Source organism: Cygnus atratus, chromosome 1, assembly GCF_013377495.2.
Source record: "Cygnus atratus isolate AKBS03 ecotype Queensland, Australia chromosome 1, CAtr_DNAZoo_HiC_assembly, whole genome shotgun sequence".
NCBI classification, from domain to species: Eukaryota; Metazoa; Chordata; class Aves; order Anseriformes; family Anatidae; genus Cygnus; species Cygnus atratus.
Window position 1 is genome coordinate 176,420,763 of NC_066362.1, and position 19,146 is coordinate 176,439,908.

At 38.9% G+C, this 19,146-nt stretch overlaps 1 protein-coding gene across 1 annotated transcript in view; it reads right to left on the reverse strand.

The window, feature by feature from the left end:
• The window catches only part of SUGT1 (SGT1 homolog, MIS12 kinetochore complex assembly cochaperone), a 27,730-nt gene continuing 8,584 nt past the window's right edge, over window positions 1-19,146 (reverse strand). The window contains exons 6-13 of the mRNA XM_035553433.2: window positions 18,525-18,578; window positions 16,921-16,937; window positions 15,867-15,901; window positions 15,206-15,302; window positions 14,120-14,227; window positions 2,139-2,229; window positions 1,124-1,305; window positions 1-537 (exon numbers count right to left, since the gene is read on the reverse strand). Coding sequence (XP_035409326.1) covers window positions 436-537; window positions 1,124-1,305; window positions 2,139-2,229; window positions 14,120-14,227; window positions 15,206-15,302; window positions 15,867-15,901; window positions 16,921-16,937; window positions 18,525-18,578 — 686 coding nt within the window. The 3' untranslated portion in view covers window positions 1-435. The remainder of the gene's footprint in view (window positions 538-1,123; window positions 1,306-2,138; window positions 2,230-14,119; window positions 14,228-15,205; window positions 15,303-15,866; window positions 15,902-16,920; window positions 16,938-18,524; window positions 18,579-19,146) is intronic.

The window sequence follows — 19,146 nt, forward strand, 5'->3', positions numbered from 1 at the left end:
TTATATTTACAATTTTATTTAGCAGAGTTAAAGAGCGAAGAATTTTAACACTGTTGTTGAAAAGTGTTTTTACCCAAAGTTGTCAAGATCTAATAAGTTATTGAACAGAAATAGCAGGCGTAAGGCAATGAACCTGAACAGCCCATTAGAGATTACCCCATCCCCAAAGAGCAGAGCTGATAAAGGTGGTAGAAAATTTAGACTGTTTGATTCAATCTCCAAAATTTAGACAAAGATGATGAAAACAGGGTTCCACTCCTGAATACATCTTTAACATCTGCAGGTGAAGGAATTTCTAAAGCACGCAAAATGTAAAGACAATTCCTGTTTCCAGGGGAGCATTCAGTGCTTTGAATCCAAGAACGCTATGTCCATACACAGTGGTCAGTACATGACTTATGGCAACACATAGATGGTAAGAGATTAAAAACAGGATTAGAATTTTTTCCATTCCATGTCATCAGGAGGATTTACTTCTACCTTCCTTTTACCAACATCTGACCAGTTGGTGCTCAGAACTGTGCCTCCAGACTCCATCTGCAATATAAGAAAAAGCTTGTTTAGTTTCCTAGAAGAATTATAGTAAATACAGCTAGTAATATAGAAGTCACATTTCTTACAACAGATTAATGAATTCTGGAAAACCTGACGAATTTAAACTTCACATAGAAGCAATTTACACAGGAATTTCGTGCATATGTTGAATAAAATTTGAAAAAGCCATCATTCCATGATCTTCAGCCTAGCAGTACTTGTTTTCCATACTGGACACTATGAGATGCTGATAACAAGAAGCTTTTAGAGGCTCAGTCATGTTGTTGCAAAGGAACTATACATAAAGTGTTAAGAGGAATTTGATCCTGTCATCCTGGGCAACAATTCCAAGCCTTATAGGAAGCAAAAACCGTATTCCCTTTGATAACACTAACTGAAACAAAGAAACCAGCAAAGCACAATCTTTCAACGAGACCTGTTATACCAACAACTCCCACTGAACAACTGCCATTTATCTGAGGCCCAAGATTTTGGTGGGTAGAAGCCTCCTGAGTTACACAAAGCTTAGTATAATGTGTCACTGTGCCAAAGCGACACCCGTCTTTAGAGACAAAGAGTAAAGACTTACGAACGATTTGTTCATGGCACGTTTCACTTCATCTGTACCATCTGAATAGATTTGCTGAAAGAGTTTATTTAAAGCAGCATCTCCTTCTAACTTTTCGTTCTTCTCCTCTTCTTTGATTTCAACTACCAGTTTGTCCCAGTTCCTTGTGTAGTGAGAGGAGGATGGATATAAGTGCTGGGTGTCTGAAAATGGAGATGTTAGTTAGCTAAGCATTTCCTCATGACTTTTAAAGCTGCAGTTTCCAGAACAGACATGTATGTATTTAATGAATCTGAAATAATGGAATATGAAACTGAAAATGTAAATGGATTCCTCCTTGCAGATATAAGCATCGCAATAAAAAAAAATATAAAGGGAACAGGGAAATGCTAGAGACCACATTGAGCAGCTGCAAAGTTTACTTTCAGGTAAATAATTACATAATTTAGCTACCCAACAAAGAAATTCTGGACAACAACAACAAAAATAATTGAAGTCAAAACGAGGCAGGAGATATTGGCTGACAGGAAGGAAAAACACCAAGAGCCTACAGCCATAGGAAAATTTGAGTTACACTGCAAAAATATCTGAAATTAGTAGATCAGGATGTCCACATTTTTCAAAGATGCCTTGTTAATCTGTCTTGAAACACTGCAAAAGCATTATTTTTCAAGAGGTGAAATACTTAATGATACTTAATTCTTTAAGTAACAATATACCCACAACAACGCAAAGAATTGCAAAACAGTGATTGAAATAAACAGCTGAACAGATAAAAGCCTAAAGGAATTAATGACAAGCATATATCCTCAACAGTTCATCAGATTAATAGAAGTTATGCCTAGCCTTACTAACTGAATTTTAGTAATGCCCTGCAGACCATTTCTGTCATTTTCTGGTATTAAAAAAGAGTAAGTCTTTTTATTGTAAATACAACACTGATTTTATTAACAGCTTTTAACATACCAATTATTATTAATATCTGCAAGTACTTTGCTAAAAATAAAGCACTTAACGCTTCCTTCAGATAACAAACCTGGTGTAAATTGCTTTAGCTTAGGAGAATCTCCCTGTCCCTCTAGCTTCTCCCATCTTACAGCTTCTGGCTTCTTCATTTTTATTTCAACCTACAAAACACAACACAAAGAACAAATTAATCCAGATGGCAAACAGTTCTGAGAAATAGGTTCAAATTAGTTGGATTCTGTAGCAGTAAGAAAATAATTAGGTTGGTTTTAGAGACTCTGTCTAACATGAAGCCTGCATTAGAACAAAATATACCTACCTTACACTATGAAGTTATAGTACTTAATGACACGTCAACTAAACTCTTATGTGGCTGCTCAGCTCTTGCATCAGTTTCATCCTTTTGTTTTAGTACCGCTTCCTTGTGCTTACTATTCACTTTCTGCAAATCATGGCATCCCAGAAGTAACAATCAGCTGCGAAGTCTACACTGTCAGGCACCAAGGTGCATCTTAAGCATCTGTTTCTTGTCAGTCAGCTCTAATAATTAAATAGTACCTCCGAATGACTGCAAAATCCAAGTGCTAGCTTTACATCCCATCCAACAAAACCTAACCTGTTTGATGTGTGCTATGTACAAACCAGAGTAGCATCCATGGACAGTGCTCATCTTCCCACTGGAGAAATTCAGAAGCTGTATTCACTTGGTTCAACGAACACACACTGCTACAGAGAAAACTGCCTAGTACTCATTGACAAAACTGGCAATTAAAAGGGGATATGGTTGCAATTATCATAGGAGAAACGAAATTGAGTTAGGCATGTCATGGCCCTATTCACAACTACCCGTAATCCCTTTAGACAGCCATACCGAAGTAGTTTTTCATAATTAACCTTATTCTTGGTCAGAGGATTACGAAGTTGCAAAACAAAGACTGCAAAACAAGGAGTGTCTAGTGTCACTTCTAGACGACAAACTCACTTCAGGAAGCATCACAAAATTCCTACGATGCTATCAATTGACTTAAACCTCTGCTTGCTAAACTTCAGCAGTTCCTTACTTGTGCACAGCTTCGCATAAGGGAGTTCTTAGTTCTACCTAAAGCCACTACGACCTTGGGATCCCTGCAGACCCGAGAACAAAGGCACCTCTGTAAAGCTAACCCCAGAGATCCCAGCAGCACGCTCCTTGCACAGCATCACGTTGATCTGAAATTTGAACTTTATTTATTCGATTCTTCAAATCTGTCACTGGTGAGTAACAGCCCAAGATGCCTTATAAAAATAAAGAAATGAGCTCATTTAAGTTTCAAAGCTGCCGTATTTGGAATCATGCTGCATTTTAAGAAACAGAATATTTAATTACCACTGCTCCATTTTTTCTTTCCTGGGGAAACTACCACTTCCCTTGACAAGTTTAAATATACATTTTCTACCACTAACTTGTACTGAGAACAACAAGTTTAAGACACGAGGCACAGAATGAATGCCCTTCAAGGCAGGATAGAGCTTCAGTCTTAATAAGCACAACAACTACATGGAGATGACTTCCCCACTTCCTATGTCTGCTGAATTTCCAATGTTTTTAGCACCCTTACAAGTCCCAAAGTGAGCATCATAGTATCAATTTTTCAAAATGTGGAAAGGTATCAGTCACAGAACAAAAATAGTCAAAGAAAAATAAAATACTGTATTATTCTAGTTGCTCAACCTACTGCCCCTAAAAAAATCCCTCATTCGAGTTTAATATTTTAATCTCTACGAACACAAATTTGTTTTAACTGTGCAGAAGCAGCATTCAAACTGTGCCAACGGTTATTACTCTTCAGCAACACTAGAGGAACCAGCAAGTCTTCCCTCACTGGACTCTTTTAAAATAGCTGCTGAAATTACAGGCACAAAGTTCATTTTATGAACGCTACACTCACAAATTGAATGTTTTGTGATGAGCATAAAGAAACTAAAATATTTTTACACAGCTACATATACAATAAATAAGTAGTTTCATGAGTGCCAGAACTGGCAGGTTGTTCTTTTTGTTTGTTTTGGTTTGTAGTTTTGTTTGAATGGATTTGGATCTCACAAGTCAAACATTTAAGTTAATTAGCCACTAACAAAGGCACTAATTAGCTAGAAGTAAAACACTGAGTCTTGATTTAAAACAACCTGTCTCTCCTTCACTTCCTACAGAACTCTTCTCAAGTTGTGGCAACTGTATTATCAACTCCAGTGTGTGTTTAAATCGAGGAGGCCTTAATTTCAAAATTTTTAATACTCTAATTAACAATGCATCCCCACCAAACAGCCTTAACAAAAAAAAACAAAAAACAGCAAATTCACAATGCTGAGATTGCTCAAATCTATACAACTTCAATCTTGTTTGTTTCTCCCTTTGCTATCTCCTCTTGCCCTCCTGCTCCAGATTTCCACCAATATCTTTAAGAATCTCACCCACAGACTTTCATCTGTACTGAAAAGAATGATCTCTAATGCAACATAACGTTTAATGTGAACTACCAAACACGGATGTTTTCTTCGCAGAATACAACCCTCCTCAAAGATCCCTTTGGCTGTTCAGACTGCTCTGCCCACACATTTAAGAAAAATCTTTCTACTTCTGCTGCTCCAATAATCCCCCTCTCCTTTTTTCCTCTGCTAGCTCTTACACTTTCCTCTGCAACTGGCCCTAAGCCGGTGCCGTATGACAAACATCCCCAAGGAAGAGGAAATGCTACAAACTAATTCCCAGCGTAAGATGCAGATTCCTTAAGTCTAAACATTTCAAACCAGAAGTATATACAGCTGAGGAATTGAGATAGAACACGTTTATGACATGATTAATCCTTTAGCCCATCTACTCCATCCACTTCAATTCAACTCACTCATTAGGCAAAGTTGCAGGCAGGAGCAAATCGAGCAAAATCATTAGCTGTGCACCATTATACAAGCACATCTCCAAAATATAAAGCTGTAAAATTCTGCTTGTGAAGACGCGTATTTCTTCAGCTTGAGAGCTTTATTTGATCTGAGAAACAACTCTGAGTCCCAATTATGTGCACAAATGGCAATAAACGCATTTTACATTACCTTGAACATTTTAAAGCAGACACGGATGGCTATCACACAGACAAGTGACACATCATTGATGTCACACCTAACACACAAGTACTGTTAGCTTTTTCCTCTCCTTGGAAAAAAATTCAGTACCCAAGCAAGAGAAATACATCTCAATGTTTTGCCAACTACTTTAATATAACATTTGTATTTCATTAAACGTATGCCTCATGCCAACTTTAGAATAAGACAGGAAAAATGATTGTAAATTAAATGCTTTGCATGCCAGTTTAAGAAGCTGCCTCTGGTCGTTATCCATTTAATCACATGCTACTTCAAGAACTTTGTTCTGTAACAAAATACTGCTAAAAAAAAAAAGGTTCAAAACCTTCAGGCACATGAAGCTTAAGTAAAAGGTAGATCCTGGTTATTCTACAAATTCACGTTCACTGTGTATTAACACTACAGTGCACTGTTGTACTGAGCCTGTGTCCCATTTCCACAGTTACTCCTTTCTGAAACAGCTAGTTACAGAATGCAACAAAAACAAAGAAGCACTGACACTGGCATTCATCACGAATAAGAAGTGAAGGACAGTAAGATTCCCAGAGGAATGCTGTTTTACACCCATGTGGTACCCACCGTCTCACTCCCTGTCACCATGTACCTCTGCGAAGAGCCTGGCTGGCTCCACCACCTCCTTTATCCCATCCCATTAGGTAGCTGCACACAAGTATGAAGATTTTTCCTCTTCAATAAAGATTTTCCTCTTCTAAAGGTTGAAGCAGCCCAATTCCTCAGCCTCTCCTTGCAGCTCATGCCCTCCAGCCTCCTGCCCATCTCGGTAGCCCTCCACTACACTGGTGTCTTCCTTGCACTGGGAAGCCCGAAATAGGACACAACGCTCCAGATTTGTAAAAAGTTCAAGTGCAGAAATAATCCACCTATTGTTATATTCTCCTGTTTTAAGTTCCCCAGATTTGGGGTTCAAAGTGAGTAAAGTAAAAAGGAAAAGACACATGGAAATTTGGCAGAGTAATTCAGGCAATACTTGTTTGAAATTCTGAGAAACCCACCCTGCTGAGATGAGTGTTAAATTGAGGAATCATCATCGAGAAGAGAACACATGAGCAGGGAAAGGATACAGGAGTTTCTACTCATAAAAGTAACATTCTTTAAAAAAAAAACACAACAGATTAAGACAAATTTGTTTGCATCTAAATCCAAGTGCTATGTATGGGAAAGATGCCAGAAAAGACCTCAGAAGCAATCTTAAATGTTTCATTGGTAGTACAAAGGCACCAAAAAAAAAAAAATCTTACTTCAAGAAGAGTGGAATAGAAGAGCATATAACCTAATTTTAAGAAAGAATTTATCCCCTTAGAGATAAATACAACACTAAGCTATCAACATTAAGATTCTAGGTAGAAGCCTACTGCTAAAAAAAAAACAACACCCAAACTTCTGACAAACTAGGTTCTGCGCGAACTCATGCTCTAAGACAGATCTCACCAGTTTGGCTGAGAAATATTTAAAGAATGTTGGTGGTCGTCTTTGAAAGAAAATCTGGTATACACTGACAAGTTATGAGAAAATTCTTTTAACTCCTAGTATATTTTATATTTCACAATTCACGCTAAGGGAAAGTTTACTTGACAAATTTGTGTTGAGCTCTCATCAAATAGATGAAGGGAATCGAAACTGGCAGAGCTTGAGCAGCAGCTCAGCCACTGATTTTAGGACGTGAAAAAAATACCCTTTAAAATTTGGATGTTTTGCTGTATTAAACACATGGAAACGTGAAATCAGGATTTCCAATCATCTCCTTAGTTATTTTACTGAATTGTTGACTATTACTGAACTGTTGACAGTTTTGTCCGAGGTGTAAATTCAAAATGTTGTTATTTTGTAATCACGGCATTTTTTTTAAACTAACTCTAAGGTGATGACCCATTATCACCATCTTCTAAAAAGGTATGACCTATTCAAACTTCTATCTAAAATCATATGCACACACAGTTTTGGTATCCCAGTTATTCAAAGATCTCTTATAAATTGCTTGTATTCTGAATTCCAGAATCTTTTGTCCATAACTTGAAACAAATTATACTGAGATTAGGATAACTTTCCAGTGTAACCACAAATTATTGATAATTAAAAAAAATGTTCTGTAGAGAAGGTGTCCTAATAGGAGGGATTTAGCATGCACCTTCCAATTTCTTTGCCAGCTACATACCATGGATAACAGTGTACAATGATCAAAGTTTCCACCTCGCTAACATTATATATCAACCACTTGTTAGAATTTGAGATTTTTTTTTTTTTTACAGAAGGAGCTAGCAATACAGACCAATTTGGTAGCCTAAAGCTCTTTGCCACCACATCCTTCCTGTAAAGCCAATTGTTCTCATATCCACCTTCTCTCAAGACAGAGAGAAAAACTCTTACAGTCTTCCTTTATAGTGTTACATAAAGCATGGGCATTGATTCACATGCTTATTTAAAATATATTTCTCAATATTAACAAGTTTAAATCTGCCCCATACCCACCTGCACTCACAAGGAACAAAAAAATTAAACTTATTCTGAGCCAAGTAATATCACACCAATCATCAGGAAGGTTTCTTTAAGGTCTCGCCAGGAAATTGTTCCATCTAGCCCTGCCTAAGAGATGCAAGAAAATTCAGAAAAGCATCCAACTCCTATCTTAAATATCGGTTTATAGTTTACAGAAAACACCCAGAAAGTTTAGGGAGATATGAATCTGCATGAAAGCCTCAAAGAGAAAAGAACTACAAGCGAGCAGGGAAGACTGCATTCAAGCCACTGCAAACAACTGGCTAAAAATAACCGAAATGAGAAAGTCTCTTCTAAGGGTATGATTGCGAGAACCGATTTCAGTTGAAATAAATCCATACCCTCTGTTCATCTATCTGTGTACACCTACCTCTGAGTAAAGACTCACACTTTTGAAACTATTTCAGTCTCAACCTTTCCCTTTACATTTAGCGACAGGCATCAGTGTGCTTTTCCAGTAAAGTTGCTCTGGGTGTTTCAGCGTTTGTAAAGCAAAATGTCGGTTTGAGGAGAAGAAACATTCCCCAGATGCACACCGACTACCATATTCTTGGCACGAAGCTGCTGGGAGTATGCTCCTACCTCAGATATCTCTATAACAAACGTCAACTGTGAAAAAACACTGAGGATTTCTAACACCTCCCTGTTCGCAGCACAACTTTGATATCTAATTCAAGGAAAGTTCCGGGGTCACAAAACTGCTCTTAGCCACTTTTTCAAATGGCTCTAAACCACCATTGTTTGCAAAAAGCCCAAACCACTACAAAAAGTGAAAACCCACAGTAATTGTCCCCAGACTATTTGCAGATGCAAGAGCAGAGTACAAGGAAAAGAGAAAGCACTAGGTCAGGTTTCCTTCAAGAGGATAAGGACACACAAAAAAGCTGATACTCATCCTCACTCTCCTCACCTAAGTCTAAGGAGAAATTCCTGAGCAGCATCACGAACATGAATGAAGACCCAGAGAAACTCTCACACAACACACGTTTCCGAGAGAACATAGCCAAATATTCCCCTGGAATCCCAACCGCACTGCTTGACAAATAGAACAGAAGAGGGAAAAGAAAGCGGGGCTGACTGTGCACTAAGAACTGTTTCAGAACATTAGAAATCCTTGCACTACTTGGCATTTCCATTCCCTGCTCTATCTGCTGGACAGAGCCAAGTCAGCTCCTCTGCCTTAAACGTATTTAGTCACTCATTTTAAGTTGGTATGCCTGTCATGGTTTTGGCTGAGATAGGAGTTAATTTTCTTCGTAGAGGTTTATATAATTGTGTTTTGGGTTTTTGATGAAGGTAGTGGTGATAAGACACTGTCTTTGGTTGTTGCAGAGGACTTTTCAGCCCCTTGTGCTGCCCTGCCAGTGAGCAGACTGGGGGTGCACCAGGAGCTGGGAGGGAACACAGCCCGTGAGAGCTGACCCCAAGTGGCCAAAGCGATGTCCCATGCCACGTGGTGTCATGCTCAGCAATAAGAGATGGGGGAAAGAAGAAGGAGGGGGGGATGTCTGGAGCGGTGGCATTTATATTCCCAAGAAACCACCATGTGTGCTGAGCCCTGCTGTCCTGGAAGTGCCTGAACACCTGCCTGCCGACGGGAAGCAGCAAATGGATTCCTTGTTTTGCTTTGCTGGAATGGTGGCTTTTGCTTTACCTGGTATCTGCCTTTCTCTCAACCGATGCATTCTCACACTTCTACCTTTCTGATTCTCTCCAAGTCCCACCTGGAGAGAGTGAGAGAGTGGCTGTGTGGGACTGAGCTGCCTGCCGGGGTTACACCACAGCAAGGCCTTTTTCCTGTTCTGATGGGAGCAGAAGGATAATTCCACACAGGCAACTTCCAAAGAGCGAACTCGTTCGAGCCTTTACATTTTGGCTCCCTCTGCTGGAAATAAATAAAAAAAACAAGTAGCACCACTAACAGGTACCTTCTGTTAACTGCTGAACACAACACGCAGTTTTCAGTGTGGTACACGTCTTCCCCACCCCACCCGACACCTGAACACAACTGGGGATGGCCACCAAAATACAACAAATCCTACCTACGTATGGTGTACAAAATGCCTTCTACTTTCAAAGACCAGACCAGCTTCTATTTATAAGACACAAATCTCTAGTTTATATGCAACTTTTGGAGCTGCTGCTACTTTTTGCTCTATCAGGTTAACATAGGAATGTTTTCTAAGCAGTCGGACACCTTTGACAGATTGGAAGTTAACCAACAATGTCAAAGAAACAACACCTAATGTATCAATTGCATTTTTTACTGTTGACATTCTCTGAAAGAACTAATGCCAGTCTTTAAGTTCTGTTTGCTGCTTGCAGTCACTTTAGAATCTGTAATTCTCCAAATAAAACTATGGCTATTTTCTCCTCCTGAATTTGCATCTTTACCTTTATTGTTTTGCATTTATCAAGTGACGCTGAATTTTAAGCAGTACTGAGAGATTCATCTCCAGCATCTCTTACTTACCAAAACATGCACAACTGCTTTATCATCTGCCAGTTCTCGTGTTTCAACCTCTATCCATTACATTTATTAGTTCTAAGAGGTTTATGTGAAACTCAAAGTCTATCCAGTGCAAAACCTGCCTTTCGTTGGAAAGAAAGACCAGATTGCTCACTGCCCAGTGAAGACTTACAATACGCTAATGGCAATGTGCCTCTCGTATTCAGTACAGCAATACGAAATAAAGCTGTGTGAACACACACAGGTGTCATCTGAAATGATTAATCCACAGGAAAACATCTGCTTCTACCCCATGGAAACACGGTTCCTTTAAAAGCTTCTAATCACTGGATGTAACTGGCATCTCACATGCTACAGACAAATCACAGGGCAAGACTTACTGTGGAGCAATCCTGCAACCCTTGTGCTGCAGAAATCCAGGCTGGGCTATCAGCTAAGCAGGAAGGAGCCACAGTCTACTCCAAGTGCACCGGATTCCTTCTGATGTAAAGCAGATCACAAAGGTACTCTGAGAAAGCTCTGGCAGGGTTAAGTTCATTGAAAAGGTGAAGCCAGCGACCACTGCGAGTCAGGGAACCATCCCAGCAGTCAGACCCTGGCTGGACCCAGTGGCTCCCAATAGTTCTGGGAGAACAAAAAAGCCACTGCTGGAAGCCAGCGAGCTCATCCCAGAGGCTGTGAACATGAGAATGATTTTTTCTAGCCATGTCCTAATCTCTTATCTGTACTTAACTTGCTAGCTCAAATACCCATATCTCAGGCACTGCTATCAGCAGCACTAAAAAAAAAACATCTCACCCTTCTCTAGTCCTTAGCTAAACAGCCTTCAAAAACCTTCCAACGCACAGCAAGATGAACAGACTTCACTAAGTTTGTCAGTGCCACAAAGACAAGGGTCCTCCCAAATTCAGCCTCCTGTCGCCACTCCTCTGAGTCTTTCAAATCCCATCTAGCTGTGATATGCACGTACACTCTGGGAACCTTTCCCCTCCCCTTGGCCCAGTCTGCAGACTGTTATCAGGGCTCTAGGTGGGTTTTTGTTTTGCTTTGGTGGTGGATTTTGCTTGTTTGTAATAAGGAAGAGAAGAGATGGGAGAGGTACTCCAAATAAACTGCCTGGCAGAGTATGGTTTTTGTTCCAACTGAGAACATGTTTTTGAAGCGAGTCTCCTTTCACATTGCATTCCTTTTTACTATCCTGGTTCACACTGGAAAACCATCTAAGAGCATGCGAACAGATTCCTCTCGGATGAAAGTAAACAAGACAATGCGTTCCAGGAGCACGCTTAACTTGCTCCCACTGCTAACAAGGCCTCAGACCACCAGACCAGACCAGAGCCTGTCTGAAGCTGAGGGATTCCTCAACTATACCCAAGGAAACGCATCAGTTGCTCATCTTCCCACACCAGGCTACGAATGAAGGCACGCATGGCCAAGGTGGCTGCAACAGATCCTATTGGATCTCAATACCTCTACTTGGAAGAATGAAGCACGTTTAAGAAGGAAGCACTTCAAACATCCACCTCAATTGCTGATAATTTTTCACGTCTAGCAAGCTTTCTTATCCCAACTGCTCAGAGGCTTGTCCAAATGCCAGGGACTCTGATGTCTCACAGGCCAACCTCCCATTCTCCATTGTAAAAGATTTAAAACTCTCAAGAACAGCGACAGCTTCAGATACACTAGTGACGCACAAGGACTCAAACATGCAAGATCAGCAACCTTCATGTATATTGGGGCTGTGGGGTCAACATCTCCAGTCTATTCACAACTTTGAGGAATAATATTCACTAACAAAGAACTTGATATAGTAAAATGTTTGTATAATTGGGAAGATGATAAAATTAAGTCTTCCTTTTCAAGTCCTTACAGAATAACTTCATGTAAATGACATTTCTTTGCAAAACATTTGAGAAGTAATAAGATGGTTTATTCAAAGTAATAACTATATATTTTCCATCTTGCTCGCATTTCTAGTATTCAAACACTGACACTACACCATGTCCTTTAAAGCGCTTAGTGTTTTTCAAAGTAAGATATTCTAAGTCTTTAAAGAACACTTTGCATGCTTAGCCATCCTTAATGCAGGCCTGCTATAAAATATTTTCTTCACTCAGACTCCATCTGCTGGTCAGTACTGGAATTAGCTGATGCATCATCCAAACTGTATTCCTTCACTGTGCTTTCACCAATGTCCCCCCTGTATTTCTCTTTCCTGCAAGAGGAAGTACGCACTGAAGTGCTGACTTCACCTGTTACAACTCCTCCTGTATTCTCTCTTATCCCGCCTTGCCTTAAAATTATTCTCTCAAAACTACATGGAAACTGTAATATTTGGAAATAAACGCAAAATACTTGCGCTTCACACACTGCTTGAACACAACTAAAGCTTTCGCACCACTTTAAGAATCTCAGCCTAAACCATGCTCCAGACTACTAGAGATCATTCAAATAATTAACCCAGGCTGCAGATGGTAGCATAGGAAGGCACAGGCATGATAATTTCGACAGTGCTGCAACACAGGCCTGATACTTCACAGAAGTATGGCAAATTTCAAGAGGTATGAGAAGTCTAACACTAGCTAGATAGGAATATAAAACAAACAGGACCTCACAGTTACTCATTTGGACAGGGCAGGGGTCCATTCTACTTCAGTTTATATATATAATAACAGAGTAGCAGACTTTGTACTTAATTCAAGCACTCTGTTCCATTACCACTTTGTAAGAACTATTTACCACGGAGTGTAGCGATACGACAAGGATGAATAGCTTTAAACTAAAAGAGGGTAGGTTTAGATTAGATAAAAGGAAGAAATTATTTACTGAGGGTGGTGAGGCTTTGGAACAGGCTTTCCAGAGAAGCTGTGGATGCCCCATCCCTGGAGGTGTTCAAGGCCAGGCTGGACGGGGCCTCGGGCAACCTGGTCTGGTGGGAGGTGTCCCTGCCTATGGCCGGGGGTTGGAATTAGATGATCTTTAAGGTCCCTTCCAGCCCAAGCATTCTATGATTCACGTGATTCTACCACAAAACCTGCCCAGTTTCCTTAGTGTGAGGAGTGGAAGAACAAGACCAACTTTGTGGAAATCTTCTCATGTCATCTTGAAGTTCCTTTTCCCTGAAAACATGCAGTAACTTCTATACGTACCTTTCTGAAGTTAACAGGTAAAGTGGAACATGAGATTTTTGTGGAACATGGAATTTTCAAAAGCTCTATAAAACCATTGTTGAAATAGAAGAATCAAAAACATTTACTCCTGCTTCAGAGGTAGGTTGTCCACAGAGCCAAGTCTGAACGTGTCTGTCTATGTATTATGCTACGATATGCTACACCAGACCACAGTCAGTTCCTTACTTTTCTGTACCTGTACTCTGGAAGACAAAATGTTGAGGTAAAAGCATTCTCTCTCATGCCACGCAACTTCCAAGTGTCTCCAAACAAGCATTATGAAAAGTCTTGTGAAAAGCCAAGAACAGGTAACTATGAGCAGCTTTTACCAGCAGGAAAAAGTCATGAAAGGGTCAAGAATTATTTCAACACTGAAATCCTACAGGTCTGACATTTATTTCTTAGGCACATAAAGATGACGATACTCCATGAGGCAGTATCGACTCCTAAAAGTCGAGTTAAAAAAAAATCATTCACGCTTTCCAAATACCCAAAATGGAAAAGTAAAGACCACAGTCATCTTTCAACAGCAACAGTTAAAAGCATCCTCAACGTAACTGTGATTTGCACTTCAGTAAGCAACGTATCACGTCACTATTTCTGAATTTTGCACAAGTTTAGAAAGCTTTCCACTGGCTGAAAGGTACCTTGAAGAAAGAAAAACATTTCTATATGAAAAGCAAGACATTATGACTGTGGTAATGAGACATGACAATAGAGCAGAAAAGTTTTCAACGTCAGAAACAGACAAAGAAATGATTTACACTAAGAAGATCTTACCTTTGTTGAAAGCACTTTAAATGTACTTTGCTCTGGCACTATAGAATGAAGAAGAACAAGCTTTAAGTTGTAGTCTTCACCTGATGGAAGTCTCACTGATGCACTCATCTGTTAACAGTCGAAAACACATCTCTGGTCATCTTTAAGAGAAGAAGTTTTCCATTTCCAAGTAAAGGATTGTCATTTGGCACCAAGATTAAGTGATTAAATTAACGAGCCTTCGCTAGGATACTTAAAACACCAGGCGTCAGAATTTCGGGTACCACCACTATGCTATTGCATTATTCAACAATTACAATACACTACAAAGATGAACAGGAGATTTCAATTCTTAGCCAGCATGCACTCAAAAAGCCTATTATCTTGTCAGCTTGATCTGCATTCTTTAGAGAAAAAATATGGCAAATGAAGTATCAACGCTTTTATAACGAACCATGAAAACAACTTGCAACTTCCCTTCTAATACATGCAAGCTATGTTCAACTCCTGTGAGCACTTGCCACAAGTTAAAGCATACAGTATCAGACACTTCTGCAGCTTGCCAAGTACCAACTTAGTTGAGGACCTACCTACTCAATATTCACCCTTAATTAAACGGTCGTCAGCACCGCGTATGGCATTACAACAGTGATTACAGTACTTCCTTGAAACACACCTTGTTGCCATTATCAATTGTAGTGAGACGAAAATCAAGATGAACTCACCCGTCGTTGTTTTTCCATAACTGTACTAAAGCAAGATATTACTTATTCATAACTATTTTGAGAGTACCTTGTTTCTGTCTGTTCACATTCCAGATGCATGCACACACAAACATTTTAACTTCAGATCACCTCCTCCCCCAACCCTCCAAACACCCAACCAGCTGAAGAGACAGCTGTTCCTTCTGCAGCATGCACAACATGCTTGTGTATAAATCCTACAGACCCTGCTGTGGCAATAGCTCCCTGTTCACTGTACATAAAGATGCTCAGGCAGAAGACCACTTCTGCCATTTTTTCCTGCTGTTCCAGCAAGCGGTGTTCACTTTTAATAACTGCACCTTCTGAAATCTAAGGATGCGTATCAATAACCAACATAAATCACCTCTTTCTCCAAGAATTGCACACGGACGTCATCCTTCTGCGCATTCTTGATCATTATAGTCACGATGACTTGAGATTCTGTTTGGTACCAGTCATACCTTCAGAAAAAGAAGCAGGAAAGTTATCTGCAAGGATATGTTTAAGAATAAAAAAAAACAAAACCCACAAAAGTTAGAACATTATTGTGTAGTTTAAGGGGAGGGATGGGAGAGATGTACAAAATTAGACTTCTTCCCCTTCCTTTAAGAACACAGTTGCAGACTTGACAAGTAGTTAAAGAACAGAGTATCTTTTTTTAAAAAATCAAGAAGTTTGTAAAAAGTGGGCCACATTCTTAACCAATTCATATTATTGTTTGACTTTCATAAATTAAATAGCTCGAAAAATTACCTATACCAGGCACTACGGGCAGGTCTTTGAATTAAGCTCAGCAAGAGGATCAGAAACAGAAGCTTGAATGCTCGCTCTCCCAGTGAAAGAGAATTACACCTTCAGTCTGAACAAAGACCATGACTCGGAGAAACATTTCACTTAGACTGCCACTTTCTTAAGTTTCTGCAGAATTTCTACAATCTTTATCTCGCATATCCAATCCCAAGTCAGCAAAGAACAGTTATATGCCAATTATTTTAATTCTCACAGCAAAACTGAAGTCAACTTACTTGATCTTTGATGACAGAGGTTGCTGTTGTGTATTCTAGTTGAAACACATTGCATTGGAAAGTCGTATCAGTAAGAGAAAATATAACAGACATATATAAGCATAAAGACACAAATCACTTCCATACTGATCACTTCTCTTTTCCTGACTTATGCACGTGCATTAACGTACAAAAGAAAGCTGAAACTCTTCACTCTTCTCCTAGCCATTTATGACAGACTTCAAACAATTTACCAATTTACAGACTGACAGTGCATATATTTAATGTATCTTACAATACAGGGGTCACACATTTGATAGATAGCAATTAAGTTCAGCTTCAACTCCTTTCCTTTCTGAATAAGAAGATCTGAAAGATGCATAGTGGCTGTGTTGCTCATCTTTAAGTCACAAAGAAAACTTGAAATAGGTCTGAGAACTTCAGGCACGATTTTCAAACATAAAAAATACTTTTAATGGTAAGATTTGTCTTTACATACACTCATCATTTCTGTACACTTTCCTCCTCTATCCTACTACTAAGGCATAAAAAATAGAAGTAACTATGAAAGAGGGAGCATAACACCCAGAGCAACTTCACATCTTGGTCTCCAAAAAAAATAACCAAACAAGAAGGGTCAGTTTTGATATTTCTTCTAATTTCCAATTAAAAAAAAGAGAAAGACTCTGCTGAATTACAAAACTAAACAAAGTCTGTAAAAAACGTGCAAGCTACTGGGGAAAGAGAAGCTATCTTCTAGCAATTACAAGTGAGTTGGCACTGATGAGATGAGCTGGTTAATTTGTTTAGAATTGGGCCGCAGACTGCAAGCAAGAAAGTTAAAAATGACTTCAATGATTACACAGTAATTTCCAGATTTGTTCACCACTCCTAAGTTTTCAGCATTCAAATTTTGCATCCCTGGTTGCAAAACAACGTGTTTAGATCCTTCAGAATTATATGCAACAGAAAAGATTATTTTAAAACATTTGGAAGTTTCAAGATGCCACAGAACTCTAAAAGCACATTAAAGACAAAATTCAAAGCAGTAAATATATTAAGGAAGACACCTTACCATTTCTGTCTGTGAGCCTGCAGGGAAAAAAAAAGTTGTACTTTCAGAAAAAAACATTTGACTTATATGACATCTACTCCATCTTTCTTCAGTTACTCTAGCCACTTTGCATTTATCCCATTCTCAACAGTTCAAAAGTTAAAGACACGACAATTCTACCTCTAGTCTTTTGCTTTAATGGGCCTTTACTTTTATTCAGGATTTCTTCATGCTACCCATTTCAATCACCAACTTCTGCAAAGAAACAACTAATACAAAACATGTTCTGATTAACAGAAGGAATAAGCTTCCAGTATTTTCCTTATCAGGAAACTACAGAAACCTTTTTTAATGAAATCAAAACCATGGCACAAAAAAAAAAATCACTTCCTACAAGTCTGTGCTAGGATGTCACGCATATATAGAAATAGGACCAAGTTCTCATCAAATTTGTATGTCATACTAGGCAACCACAGCTGGCGAGTGAGATAGAATCCTGACAGACAGTGTTTCAGATTAAATGTTTCAAAAGAAACCAACTTTTCCTTTGGTCCTTCATACTCTGTACTCCTAAAAAAGGTAAAAATAATGAAAAAATAATTTTAACTTGTAACGAAAAAAACTGTGTTTATTTTTGTTGTTGTTGTTGGAATACCAGAGAATTAAGAAAATAGCTCAAAAAAAGAAAAAGAGCCAAGATAAAATAGTGCAATTTCATTTCTCCAGACAAAACAAACTGGAAAAAGTAGTTATGACATTTGAGAAATGTGTATTACAAACTCTTTCTCTAAGAAGGCAGAGAAAGTTTTCACTCAAGATAACTCTCTGCAGGTAAGACAGTGCATGCCTATCACTTATATAGTTTCTTCAAACAAACCTAAACCTGGTAAAAAGTACCACCAGGCATAGATTTGTACATTCCTACGTAACACAAAAGGGTTCTCCTCTAATAATTTTTTAGTCAACAGGTTGACATGAGCTCTTGTATTGTTTCTACTGCCCCATTCTCCAATAAACACTGCAGGGGGCGGGGGGGGAGTTTAACAGGCAGAGGGAAAAAAAAGTCAGCTATTCTGATATACCTCATTAAAACCAGCAGGCAGTTTAAGCACTGTGGGTAAGTTCTTCCCTGGGGTATCAGGTTGTAGGAAGATACGAAAGGAAGCTGACTGCCACGGTAAGACACCAGAGCAGCAGTGAGTACCCAGCAAAGGCACCCTACTCTCCATGTAGAATAAAAGAGTAACGCCACCAAATTTCCACTGCTCTTTCCAACTTTATTTTCTGCAAGACTTGAGAACTTATTTTGATGTTGGTTTTAGACAGAAAGCTGACATGCTTCCACGCTTAAGATAGGCTTGAAAGCACATGAAAGAGCGTTGAAATGGTCTGAACTTGAAATAGGTACTCTTCTGTCACATATTATTATTAGATTAAAATCGTAATATTAAATTAACTCTGAGCTAAGGAAGAGTTCAGGACATATAATTGAGAGAAACAAGGGATAAGAAAGTGCAACTTTTTTAAAAACAAAAACTCCGTTTCAAGAAGCAAGCTATAAACAACACAGCTCCAAAGCACAGGTCACATCAAAACCTGCATCAAGTAAATGCTCTTTTTCTTACCGTTTAGTGTTTCCTCACATCTTTTAATCCAAATAGTAAAGGTATCATCTACATCTAGGAGAGATCAAACAGAGTAACATTAAGACACTTCAAGCACTACATGCATTGAATAAAGAACAATTCCATTCAACCACCAGCTGGAACAAATTCATCCGAATTTGCATCAATTTATTAAATTGTGATTATTATTTCCCAGTAACTTCTCGTATAACCTCTGCCATTTCCATTAAGCTTTAAACATTTTTATACAGCTCTACTATTTAACTCTGTTACGCTTAATTAACTGAAATTAATTTGTAGCACACAAATTTTTGTCTGAACTGACCCATTTATACTACTGCTTTCCAACCTGCTCAACCTTTATATGGCGGTTGGAAAGCAAGAAATACTGTTTCACACACTTCTCCATTATCCTTAAAATCCTTTTCCCAAACACTCAGACACATGCTGCCTCTCTAGAGAAGTATCAGAAAAAAAAAGTTTGTTCTGTGGACAATCCAAAGTGGTACAAGTTTTCACCAAGTATTTCCTTTTCTCCTGGTGGTTTCACACATACTTTACGTACACATCTACAGTTTCGGGTATGTTAGAGATATGTAGGTGCCAATTCCACTCTACAAAT